Source organism: Symphalangus syndactylus, chromosome 1, assembly GCF_028878055.3.
Source record: "Symphalangus syndactylus isolate Jambi chromosome 1, NHGRI_mSymSyn1-v2.1_pri, whole genome shotgun sequence".
Classification (NCBI taxonomy): Eukaryota; Metazoa; Chordata; class Mammalia; order Primates; family Hylobatidae; genus Symphalangus; species Symphalangus syndactylus.
Window position 1 is genome coordinate 89,145,811 of NC_072423.2, and position 13,242 is coordinate 89,159,052.

The 13,242-nt window shown below is 41.1% G+C and overlaps 1 protein-coding gene across 1 annotated transcript in view; it reads left to right on the forward strand.

Annotated features, from left to right (window-relative positions):
* LOC129490332 (membrane-spanning 4-domains subfamily A member 8-like) overlaps positions 1 to 12,653 on the forward strand; it is a 75,717-nt gene extending 63,064 nt beyond the window's left edge. The window contains exons 5-8 of the mRNA XM_055294097.2: positions 231 to 373; positions 4,704 to 4,798; positions 12,090 to 12,160; positions 12,538 to 12,653. Coding sequence (XP_055150072.1) covers positions 231 to 373; positions 4,704 to 4,711 — 151 coding nt within the window. The 3' untranslated portion in view covers positions 4,712 to 4,798; positions 12,090 to 12,160; positions 12,538 to 12,653. The remainder of the gene's footprint in view (positions 1 to 230; positions 374 to 4,703; positions 4,799 to 12,089; positions 12,161 to 12,537) is intronic.
* The last annotated feature ends 589 nt before the right edge of the window (positions 12,654 to 13,242 follow it).

Sequence of the window (13,242 nt, forward strand, 5' to 3'; positions counted from 1 at the left end):
ACAGTGGGGAACACCATGCAATTAATAAACTGGAAAACACTTTCAGAAGCAACATTCTCACAACTCTGAAAACTAACCAAAACTTGCAGCAACCAAGGAATGCTTGATCAAGAAAACACACAGAAATGTTGGAAACAAATTTTTGTGACATTTTAATTTATCCTAGTCTCATTTCCCACTGCCCAGCTCATCAGTGCCCTTGAATAAAACAGCCTTCATTCTCTGTATAGGTACCCAGTAACAGAGGGAGCAAAGCAAATCTTATCCTCAAAGAACTGCAGCTGCTTGTTAGATCTGCCTGGTGGTTCCATAGGGAAACTGCTCAGAGAACCTGCCTTTACCTTGCCTAAAATAGAACTATCCCAGAGCTCAGGTAAGCAGTGGCATTTGTCAGAAACATGTAAAGGAAAAAACATAATAGTCATTGTTGTCTGAGGCAAGGAATAATGGTTGGGCAAATAATAGACTAACTGAAAAGTTTGGGAGAAAAGGCCAGGGAATGAGATGCTTTGAGTAACAAACTCCCACATATTTCTGATAATCTAGAAGGCCACAGACAGGCCCTGGGCTAGACACATGCTCAGAAAAGACCTGAAAACATCCTAAGGTCTCACCTTTGGATAATGTTGAGACTCTGTACAAGTAGGAAGTAAAGGATAAGCAGAGTGGTCTTTAATGCATTTTGAGTTGATTTTTGTATATGGTGTGAGAAAAGGGTCCAATTTCATTATTCTGCATGTAGACACCCAGTTGTCTCAACACCATTTATTGAAGAGGCTGTCCTTTCTCCATTGTGTGCTTTTGGCATCTTTGCCAAAAATCGGTTGACCATAAATGTGTGGGTTTATTTCTGAGTTCTTCAGTCTGTTCCATTGGTCACTGTGTCTGTTTTCATGGAAATACCATGTTGTTTTGATTATTATAGCTTTGTAATATATTTCAAGATTATGTAGTATGATGACTTCAGCTTTGTTCATTTTGCTCAAGATTGCTTTGGCTAGTTGGGGTCTTTTGTGATTCCATACAAATTTCAGATTTTTTCTCTATTTCTGTGAGAAATAGATTGAATTTTGATAGAGATTGCATTGAATCCATAGACTGATTTGGGTAGTATGGATATTTCAACAATATTAACTCATCCAATCCATGAACATGAAATAGCTTTTCATTTATTTGTATTTTCTTCAATTCTTTTATCAATGGTTTGTAGTTTGCAGTATATAAATCTTTTAACTCCTTGGTTAAATTTGTTTCTACATATTTTTTATACTACTGTAACTGGGTTTGTTTCCTTAATTTATTTTTTGGATAGTTCACTGTTAGTATAAAGAAAATCTTCTGATTTTTGCATGTTGATTTTTTCTTTTCTTTGAGATAGAGTCTTGTTCTGTCATCCCAGGCTAGAATGCAGTGGCATGATCTTGGCTCACTGCAACCTCCACCTCCCAGGTTCAAGTGATCCTTATGCCTCAGCCTCCTGAGTAGCTGGGATTACAGATGTGTGCCACCATGCCCAGCTAATTTTTGTATTTTCAGTAGAGACAAGGTTTCATCATGTTGGCCAGGCTGGTCTCAAACTCCTGACCTCAAGTGATCCACCTGCCTTGGCCTCCCAAAGTGCTGGGATTATAGACATGAGCCACCACACCCAGCCAGGTGTTGGTTTTTACCTTGAAATCTTACTGAATTTGCTTATTAGTTCTAATAGTTTTTTGGTGGAATCTATTGGATTTCCTACATACAGGATCATGTCATCATGTCTATGGGGTTTTCTATATATAGGATTCATTTCCTATCTCGATGCCAGTGTGTCCAGGAGGCGGAACATGGAGTCAAGCAAGATTATTCTGTAGACTTCAGATTTAACATTCTTTACCCAGTTGAGTTTTCCTTTGTTGCTATTTCTCCCTTTTAGAATGAAAATGTCAATCCTATGCCTGTCACACTATTGTATTTTGGAAGCACAAAACTTATTCGATTTCACAGGCCCACAGCTGGAAGGAAACTTATCTCAGGATGAACTGTGCCTTGAATCTCATGCCTATATCTGATTTAGATGATACTCATGACTTTGGACTTTTGATCTGTTGCTGGAACAAGTTAAGACTTTGGGTCTCTATGGATAGAATGACTGCATTTTGTATGTGAGGACATATGTTTTGGGGGGCTATGGGATAAATGCTATGGTTTGAAGGTTTGTCCCCTCCCAAATCATGTTGAAATTAAGTTGCCGTTTTATCAATATTAAGAGGCAAGACCTTTAAGAGTGATTCATCCATGATGTCTCTGCTCTCATAAATGGATTAATGTCTTTATCACTGGAGTGGGTTTGTTACTGAGGGAATTGGTTCATTATAAAAGGAAGAGTTTGGTCCTCTTTTGCCTCTCTATCTCTCACCATCTCTTTGCCTTTCCACCATGGGATGACGCAACAGTAAGACCCTTGCCAGATGCCAACTCCTCAATCTTAGACTTCCCAGCTTCCAAAACTTTGAGCCAATAAATTACACAGTCTGTTGTATTCTATTACAGCAAAAAAATGGATTAACACAACTTGAGAGGAGTCTAATATATGATGTATCATGGAGAATGTTCCATGAGTACTTGAGAAGAGTGTGTATTCTGCTGCTATTAGGAGAAATGTTCTTTATTTGTATATTAGGTCTATTAGGTCCAGGATTTCCTTAATGATTTTCTGCCTGGATGATCTGTCCATTGCTGAAAGTGGGATATTGAAGTTGCCTACTATTATTGAATTGCAGTTTATTGCTCCCTTCATATCTATTAATATTCTATATATGCACACATTTATATGGTGCTCCAATGTTGGGTGCATATATATTTACAATTGTTATGTCCTTTTGATGAATTGACCCCTTTATCATTATATAATTACTTTATTTGTCTCTTTTTACGTTTTTTTACTTAAAGTCTATCTTGACACATATAAGATAGCTACCCATGCTCTCGTCTCCCTTTGTATGGAATATCTTTTTTCCATCCCTTCATTTTTAGTCTAAGAGTGTCTTTAAAGGTGAAGTGAGTCTCTTAGAGGTTCCATAGAGTTGGGTCTTATTTGTTCATTCATTCAACCACCCTGTCTTTTGACTGGAGAATTTAATCTATTTACATTTAAGGTAACGTTTGACAAGTGAAGAGTTAGTATTGCCATTTTGGTATTTGTTTACTGACTGTTTTGTAGTTCCTTTGTTCTTCCAATCTTGCTGGCTTCCTTTGTGACTTGTTGAATTTTTGTAGTGATATGCTTTGATTTTTTTTATCTTTTTCATATCTGCTATAGGCTTTCTTTTTTTTGTTTTGGTTTTTTAGTTTTTTTATATATACTTTAAGTTCTAGGGTACATGTGCACAACGTGCAAGTTTGTTACATAGGTACACATGTGCCATGTTAGTTTGCTGCACCCATCAACTCATCATTTACATTAGGTATTTCTCCTAAGGCTATCCCTCCCCCAGCCCCCCGACAGGCCCCGGTGTGTGATGTTCCCCACCCTGTGTCCATGTGTTCTGGTTGTTCAACTCTCACCTATGAGTGAGAACATGAGGTGTTTAGTTTTCTGTCCTTGTGATAGTTTGCTGAGAATGATGGTTTCCAGCTTCATCCATGTCCCATCAAAGGACATGAACTCATCCTTTTTTATGGCTGCATAGTATTCCATGGTGTATATGTGCCACATTTTCTTAATCCAGTCTATCATTGATGGATATTTGGGTTGGTTCCAAGTCTTTGCCATTGTGAATAGTGCCACAATAAACATACGTGTGCATGTGTCTTTATAGTAGCATGATTTACAATCCTTTGGGTATATACCCAGTAGTGGGATTGCTGGGTCAAATGGTATTTCTAGTTCTAGATCCTTGAGGAATCACCACACTGTCTTCCACAATGGTTGAACTAGTTTACACTCCCACTAACAGTGTAAAAGTGTTCTATTTCTCCACATCCTCTCCAGCACCTGTTGTTTCCTGACTTTTTAATGATCGCCATTCTAACTGGTGTGAGACGGTATCTCATTGTGGTTTTGATTTGTATTTCTCTGATGACCAGTGACGATGAGCATTTTTTCATGTGCCTGTTGGCTGCATAAATGTCTTCTTTTGAGAAGTGTCTGTTCATATCCTTTTCCCACTTTTTGACGGGGTTGTTGTTTTTCTTGTAAATTTGTTTAAGTTCTTTGTAGAATCTGGATATTAGCCCGTTGTCAGATGGGTAGATTGCAAAGATTTTCTCCCATTCTGTAGGTTGCTGCTATAGGCTTTCTTTTGTATTTACCATGAGGCTTAAATAAAAAATCTTATAGGTATACTTATTTTAAGCTGATGACAACTCAACTTCACTTGCATACAAAACCTCTACACTTTTACACCCCATACCACATTTTACATTTTTCTGTTACCGTTTACATCTCTAGGAAAGATGAAAATAATGGGAGTGGGTCAGCTACATCAAAAGGTATCTACTCAGTCTCATTTAAAGGTAATTATAGAAGAATAAAATCTAAGAGGTAGCTTTTGGCTTTTGCCAGGAAGTTATTGCTGTTCAGCAGAGAATAGTATCAGTGGGTTGATGCAAAAAGCTTTTTGCAAGGAATTGCTAAGTAGTGGAAAATCAGAGGCTTCCATTTCAAGTGCCTTATCTCAAAATAATAATAAGTATTACTTGTTCTCTATATTTCTCTACAGAAAAGTAGTCCATTCATCCTCTATAACTGCTATACAATATCTTTGTTAAAATGCCAAGAAGATTTATCCTAAAAGAAGGCACCAAAGCAATAGGGGTAAGGACTAAGTGCTACTTGGGTTAATAAATGACTAGTGTTTCTTCTTCCTAATAGAAAAAGGAAAAGACATTGACCACATCTTCCCCAAAGGAAGGAGAATTGACAAAAGTGTCCTAAGGTGATGATAACTAGCCTAAAGCTAATTGGACTCAAATGTGACGGACCCAAAAAACATTCCGGAATAGTTCAACATTACCACAACCCACCCAGGGTTCTAACAAATACATTCTGAGTTTGCTGATATATGAAAGGTCCATTTTCTACCTGTGTCTGTAAACAGTTTGAATCAAAGCTCATCAATCATAAAGTGGTCAAGTAATGGGCTTAAAACCAGAAAAGGCTGTAGACCCTAGGGCGCTGTACTGTCAACATGTGCCCCTTACATTCAGCTCAGGTGGGTCACATTCTGCTTCAATGATCTCCCGCTCAGCTCTCCTCAATCTTAGAATACTATACCCTTTTGTATTATCCACCAATATTTGTGGGACCTTGAATCACATATGCACTTAAGTCAGCAACATTAAAGCTTGCACTAGGAAAATTCTCAACATATCAAATATATTATTATCTCCAGCTGGTTGAGACCTACCCAGTACACTATCAGAATGCAGGGCATACTTATATGCAGTAAAGCCCCATATATAGGAAGGGCAGAAAACTGGTGGTGTTCCCAATACAATGGTGTTTTAAGTCTAGGTTGATTGCTTCGCATCTGCTTATCTGGCCTGGAAGATGGTGGTGACAATGTGTTTGAGAAGGTATAGGCCTATTACTGGCCACCTATTGACCTACCAGTGAAATCTAGCACCTAAGGGAGGATGAAGGGTTTAGGATCTGTGATGGTTAATTTTAGGTATCAACTTGACTGGATTAAGGAATACCTAGAAACCTGATAATGCATTATTTTGGGGTGTGTTTGCTGCAAGAGTGTTTCCAGGAGAGATTAGCATGTGAGTCTGAATAGACCAGGTGGGGAAGATCCATCCTCAATATGGGTAGACACCATCAAATCTGCTAGTAATCTGGAGAGAACAGTAACAGAGAAAAGGCAAATATGTCAGCCTACTGCTGGAACTAGGACATACTCTTCTTCTCCTGTCTTTCGACAACAACTTCAGGCTCTATGGCCTTTGGACTCCAGGACTTAAACCAGTGGCCCCCCAGGTTCTCAGGCCTTTGGCCTTGGACTGAGAGTTACATCATTGGCTTCCTTTGTTCTGAGGTCTTCTAACTTTTGAACTGAGCCATGCTACTAGCATGCCAGGGTCTCCAGCTTACAGATGACCTCTCATTTGTTCAAGTCAAAACAAGAATCAGAACAGTCTGACTTCTGTAGATCTATGGTGTTGGGTAGTTAATCATAGTGTTCCTAGATATGAAATAGATAGGAAGACTACTACATTCTCACTTGATCTGTGCAAGCAGAAAACTTCCTGGTCAAGTGAACAAAAGTCTACCTCAAAACATAAAAACAGAGAATTATGACCCCTCAATCAACTCCCAGACTTGAGCCAGTTTACAGATCCACACCCATTGAATGAAAGTAGGCCATGTCCCCACCAAGAAAGGACCCTGATATACTACTTAAAATTTATATTGTTAATCTTTCTCCCATACTTCTCCAGTGGGACCTATGGCCTTTTACCAGCAGAACTGTACATTGAGGAAAGGGAAATAATCAGAATTTTGGGGGAGTACTGGACACTGGCTCTGAACTGACATTGATTCCAGGAGATGCATACCATCACTGTGGCCCTCCATTTAGAGTAGAGGCTTATGAAGGCAGGTTATTAATGGAGTTTTAGCCCAGGCCCAACTCACAGTGGGTCAAGTCGGTCCCCAAACCCATTCAGTGGTCATTTCCCCAGTTCCAGAATAAACAATTAGAATAGACATACTTTGCAGCTGGCAGATTCCCTACATTGGTTTCTTAACCTGTGGAGTATAGTGAGAAAAGATAAATGGAAGCCTTTAGAGCTGCCTCTACCTAGGAAAATAGTAACTCAAAACCAATACTGCATTCCTGGAGACAATGCAAAGATGAGTGTCACCATCAAGAACTTGAAAGATGCAGAGGTGGTGATGCCCACCACATTTGCATTCAACTCTCCTGTTTGGCCTGTGCAGAAGACGGATGAATACTGGAGAAGGACAGTGGATTATTGCAAGCTTAACTAAGTGGTGACTCCAGTTACAGCTGCTGTACCAGATATGGTTTACTTGCTTGAGCAAATTAACACATCTCCTGGTACCTGGTATGCAGCTATTGATCTGGCAGATGCCTGTTTCTCCATCCCTGTCTATAAGGCCTACCAGATAGAGTTTGCCTTCAGCTGGAAAGGCCAGTTATACATCTTTACTGTCCTATCCCAGGAGTATATTAGCTCTCCAAACTTATGTCATAATTCAGCCTGCAGGGATTTTGATTGCCTTTCTCTTTCACAAGATATCATGTTGGTCCATTATATTAATGACATTATGGTAATTGGACCTAATTACCGGTAACTACTCTGGACTTATTGGTAAGATATTTGCATGTCAGAGAATGGGGGAGAATATGAGTAAAACCCAGGGTAAATCCTTCTACCTCAATAAAATTTCCAGGGTTCTCATGGTGTGGGTCATGACAAGATATTTGTTCTAAAGGCCAAGTTGTTTCACCTGACCCCCCCAGAACCATGAAAGAGGCACAATGCCTAGTAGGCCTATTTTAATTTTGGAGGCAACACATTCCTCACTTGAGTGTCCCACTCTAGCTTATCCACCAAGTGACACAAAAAGATGCTAATTTAGAGTGGGCCTCAGAATAGGTGAAGGCTCTGAAATAGATCCAGGTAGCCGTGCAACCTGCTCTGCCAGTGGGGTCTTATGACTCAGCAAACTCAATGGTACTTGAGGTAACAGTGACAGAGAGGGAGGCCTCTATAGATAAGATACAGTGAATGACCTTGGGATTTTAGAGCAAGGCCCTGCCATCTTCCACAGATAACTGCTCTCCTTTTGAAAGACAGCTCCTAGCCTCCAACTGGGCCTTAGTAGAAACTGAATGTTTGACCAGGGTCCATCAAGTAACAATACAACCTTTTCTGCCCATTATAAACTAGATGTTGCCTGACCCACTAAGCCATAAGGCTGGGCGTGCACAACAACGCTCCATCATCAAATGGAAGTGGTACGTATATGATCAGGCCTGAGCAGGTCCTGAAGGCACAAGTAAACTACATGAAGAAGTAGCCCAAATGCCCATGGTTCCTACTCCTGCTATGTTGCCTTCTCTCTTGCAGTCTTCACTTATGGCCTCATAAGGAGTACCCCATGATCCAGGCACAAACCAAAAGTAGACAGCTATAGCACTTACAGCCCCTTTCTGGTACATTCCTGAAGGACAGTGGTGAAGGGAAATCTTTTCAATGGGCAGAACTTCAAGCAGTGCACCTGGTTATGAACTCTTCTTGGAAGGAGAAATGGCCTAATGTGAGATTATATACTGATTCATGGGCTGCAGCCAATGGTTTGGATGCACAGTCAGAGACTTGGAAGGAACATGATTGGAAAATTAGTGAAAAAAAAAATGGAGAAGAGGTATGTGGCTAGACCTCTGAGCGGGCAAAGGATGAGAAGATATTTGTGTCCCATGTGCATGCTCACCAAAGGGTGACCTCAGCAGAGGAGGCTTTTAGTAATCAAATGGATAGGATAAGACCCATTGTGTGGACACTAGTTAGCTTTTTTCCCTAGCCACCCTTGTTATTGACCATTGAGCTCATTGAAAAGTGTCCATGGTGACAGGTATGGAGATTATGCATGGGCTCAGCAACATGTACTTCTACTCACCAAGGGTGACCTGGATATGGCCACTACTGAGTACCCAATCTGCTAGCAGCAGAGACCAACACTGAGCCCCCACTATGGCACCATTCCCCAAGGTGCTACTTGGAGGCAGATTGATTATATTGGACCACTTCCATCATGAAAGGGGCAGCATTTTGTCCTTACTGAAAGATGCTTATTCTGGACATAGATTTGTCTTTCCTGTATGCAATGCTTCTGTCAAAACTGCCATCCATGGATTTACAGAATGCCTTATTCACCATCATGGTATTCCATGCAACATTGCTTCTGACCAAGGAATTTACTTTATAGCCAAAGAAGTTTAGCAGTGGGCTCATGCTCATGGAATTCACTGTCTTGTCATGTTTGCCATTATCCTGAAGCAGCCAGCTTAACAGAATGGTGGAATGACCTTTTGAAGTTACAGTTACAGTGCCAGCTTGATGACAGTACTTTACAGGGCTGGGACAAGGTTCTCTAGAAGGCTGTATATGCTCTAAATCAGCATCCAATATCTAGTACCCTTTCTCTCATAGCCAGGATTCACAAGTCCAGCAATCAAGGGGTAAAAGCAGGAGTGGCACCACTCACCATTACCCCAGTGACCCACTAGCAAAATTTTTGCTTCCTGTCCCTGTGACTTCATGCTCTATTTTTGTCAAACTAACAAGATGTCTGGTATAGAAGTCTTAGTTCCAGAGAGAAGAGTGCTTCTACCAGGAGCAACAACAATGACTTCTTTAACTCAAAGTTAAAGCTGCCACCCAGCCACTTTGGACTCCTCATGCCTCTGAGTCAACAGCCAAAAATGAGAGTTAACGATGTTAGCTAGGGTGATCAATCCAGGATGCCAAGGGGAAATTGGACCATTACTTCACAATGAATAGAGGTAAAAATGAATATGTCTGGAATACAGGAGACCCCTTAGGGTGTCTCTTAGTACTGTCATGCCCCATGATTAAGGTCAATGGGAAATTACAACTCAATCCAGGCAAGCCTACGAATGGCCCAGACTCTTCAGGATTAAAGGTTTGGGTTATCTTGTCAGGTAAAGAAACATGACCAGCCAAGGTTGCATGATACCCAGGCACAACCCAAATGTAGACAGCTGTAGCACTATAGCCCCTTTCTGGGGGCATTCCTGAAGAAAATAATAAAGAAAAATCTTCCCAGCGGACAGAACTTAAAGCAGTACCCCTGGTTGTATATTTTGCTTGGAAGGAGAAATAACCGGGTGTGTGACTGTATACTAATTCATGGGCTGTGGCCAGTGGTGTGGCTGGAATGTCAGGAACTTGAAACGAATACGATTAGAAAAGTGGTGACACAGGAGTCTGGAGAACAGGTTTGTGGATAGACTTCTGAATAGGCAAAACACATAAAGATATTTGTGTCCCATGTTAATGTCCACCAAAGAGCAACCTCAGCAGAGGAAGATTTTTTTTTTTTTTTTTTGAGACGGGGAGACGGAGTCTCTCTCTGTCACCCAGGCTGGAGGACAGTGGCACAATCTCGGCACACTGCAACCTCTCCCTCCCAGGTTCAAGCAATTCTCCTGCCTCAGCCTCCCAAGTAGCTGGGATTACAGGTGCGCACCACTGTGCCCAGATAATTTTTGTATTTTTAGTAGAGATGGGGTTTCACCATGTTGGCCAGGCTGGTCTTGAACTCCTGACCTCAGGTAATCCACCCATCTCAGCCTCCCAAAGTGCTGAGATTACAGGCGTGAGCCACCATGCCCAGCCAGCAGAGGAAGATTTTAATAATCAAGTGGATAGGATGGCCTGTTCTGTGGATACCACTCAGCCTCTTTTCTCAGCCACCCCATCATTGTCCAATGGGCCCATTAACAAAGTGGCCATGGTGGCAGTGGCAGGGATGGAGGTTATGCATGAGCTCAGCCACATGGACTTCCACTCACCAAGGCTGACTTGGCTACAGTCAGTGATAAGTGCCCAAAATGCCAGCAGCAGAGATGAACATTGGGTTCCTGATATGGTACTATTCCCTGGGGTGATTAGCCTGGTGGCAGAATGGCTACATTGGACCATTTCTATCATGGAGAGGGCAGTGTTTTCGTCTTACTGGAATAAATACTTATTCTGGATATGGTTTTACTTTCCCCACATTCAATGCCTCTGCAAAAACTACCATCCATGGACTTACAGAATGCCATATCTATTGCCATGGTAATGCCACACAGCATTGTTTTTGATCAGCGAACTCACTTCAGAGCAAATGAAGTGCAACAATAAGCTCAAGCTCATGTAATTTTCTAGTCTTACTATGTTCCCCACCATTGTGAAGCAGCTGGTTTGACAGAATGATGGAATGAACTTTTGAAGACAATTACAGCACCAGCTAGCTGGCAATATCCTGCATAACTGGGGTAAGGTTCACTAGCAGAGTGTTTCTCCTACAGCTAGGATCCACAGGTCCAGAAATCAGGGAGTGAAAATGGGAGTGACACCACTCACTATTACCCATAGTTACCTACTAGCAAAAATTTGCTTCCTGTCCTGAAACATTATACTGTGCTTGTCAGATGTCTTTATTCCAATGGAAGAAATGCTTCTACCAGGAGACATAATAATGATTTCATTGAACTGGAAGTTAGGACTGCCAACTAGCTATTTTGGACTTTTTATCTCTGAATCAGTTGGCAAAGAAGGGAGTTATTGTGCTGGAAGGGGTTATTGATACTGACTACCATGAGGAAATTTGGCCTATTTCTTCACAGTTAAGGAAGTGTATATTAGTAATACAGGAAGCCCCCTAGGGCATCTCCTATTACCATGTCCTGTGATTAAGGTCAATGGAAAACTACAACAACCCAATTAGAACAAGACTACTGATGGCCCAGACTCTTCAGGAGTGATGGTTTGGGTCAACCCACCAAGTAAATAATCACAGCCTGCTGAGGTTCTTGCTGAAAGCAAAGGAAATATGCAATGGGTAGTGGGAGAAAATAATTACAAATACCAGCTATAACCATGTGGCCAGTTACAGAAATAGGGACTGTAATTGTCATGAGTATTTTTCCTTTTTTTTTTTTTTTTTTTTTTTTTTGAGACAGAGTCTCGCTCTGTCGCCCGGGCTGGAGTGCAGTGGCGCAATCTCGGCTCACTGCAAGCTCCGCCTCCCGGGTTCACGCCATTCTCCTGCCTCAGCCTCCGAGTAGCTGGGACTACAGGCGCCCGCCATCGCGCCCGGCTAATTTTTTGTATTTTTTAGTAGAGACGGGGTTTCACCGTGGTCTCGATCTCCTGACCTCGTGATCCGCCCGCCTTGGCCTCCCAAAGTGCTGGGATCACAAGCGTGAGCCACCGCGCCCGGCCCTATTTTTCCTTTTTTTAATGAACATGTTTGTGTGTTTGTGTGTATTACATACCTTTGTTTTCTTCCCTCTCTTATCCCCTTATCATGTAACATAACATGTGTTGACTTTATATTATAGTTTTTAAGTTGTGGTATTTCAACAGAAGAGTAAACGTCACTCAAGAATTTTGCATCCTCCTCTGGAAAAGTGTTAGTGCATTTTTTGTTGTATGCATGACAGCTGTTAGGCAAAAGTATATCTTTCTTTGGAGATGAAGTATGGTTTCACGAGATGTGTAAGTGGACTGCTAAGTGGACTGCTAAGTGGACACGAAGTTGACTTGTGATGGGTAATTTTATGTGTCAACTTATCTCTGTCAAAATGTGCCTAGATAGTTGTTCAAACATTATTCTGGCTGTTCCTGTGAGGGTGTTTGTGGATGACATTAACATTTAAGTCGCTGGTCTTTGAGTAAAGCAGATTGCCCTTCATAATGTGGGTAGATTTTATTCAATCAGTTGAAGGTCTGAGTGAAACAAAGGCTGACCTTCCCCCCTCCATTTCTCTCATCCCTCCCCACACGGAGCAAGAGGAATTTTCCAGAAAACTGCCTTCAAGCTTCATCTGCACCATCAGCTCTTCCATATCCCCAGCCTGCTGGCCCCACACTATAAATTTTGGACTTGCCAGCTAAAATTTACAGAGTACATGTACAGATACAGAGTAAATCAAAATGACTGAGGCAAGTCTAAATCATTTTAAGATATTTGTTTGCCAAGGTTAAGGACATGCCTGAGAAAGAACCCAGAACCACGGGGAAAATTGTGACCCATACTTTTTCTGAAGAGGGTCTGGAGACCTCAGTATTCAAAGGCAAAAGCGCAGGTATTGAGGAAAGAGGAAGAAATTTTTTTAAGGGTGTGACTAGATAAGAGGCAAGCAGTTGCATCCTCTTGAGTGTTTCATCAGCCATTCCCTGAATACACAATTTACACATGAGATGGCGGTACAGGAATAGTTACTTATACATTTGTCTAGTCCAATAAATCTGCATTGTTACATAAGATAAAATAAACATAGGGCAGAGGAAGCAATCAGATATGCATTTGTCTCAGGTGAGCAAAGGGATGACTTTGAGTTCTGTCCTTTGTCCCATACCTGTGAAGATGAGGTCCTAAGATTTATTTTCCTTTTACTAACATATAATATATATTATACACACATATATGTATATATAAAATATATAGGGTCTGTTTCTCTGGAGAACTCTGAATAATATACTTTTACATAA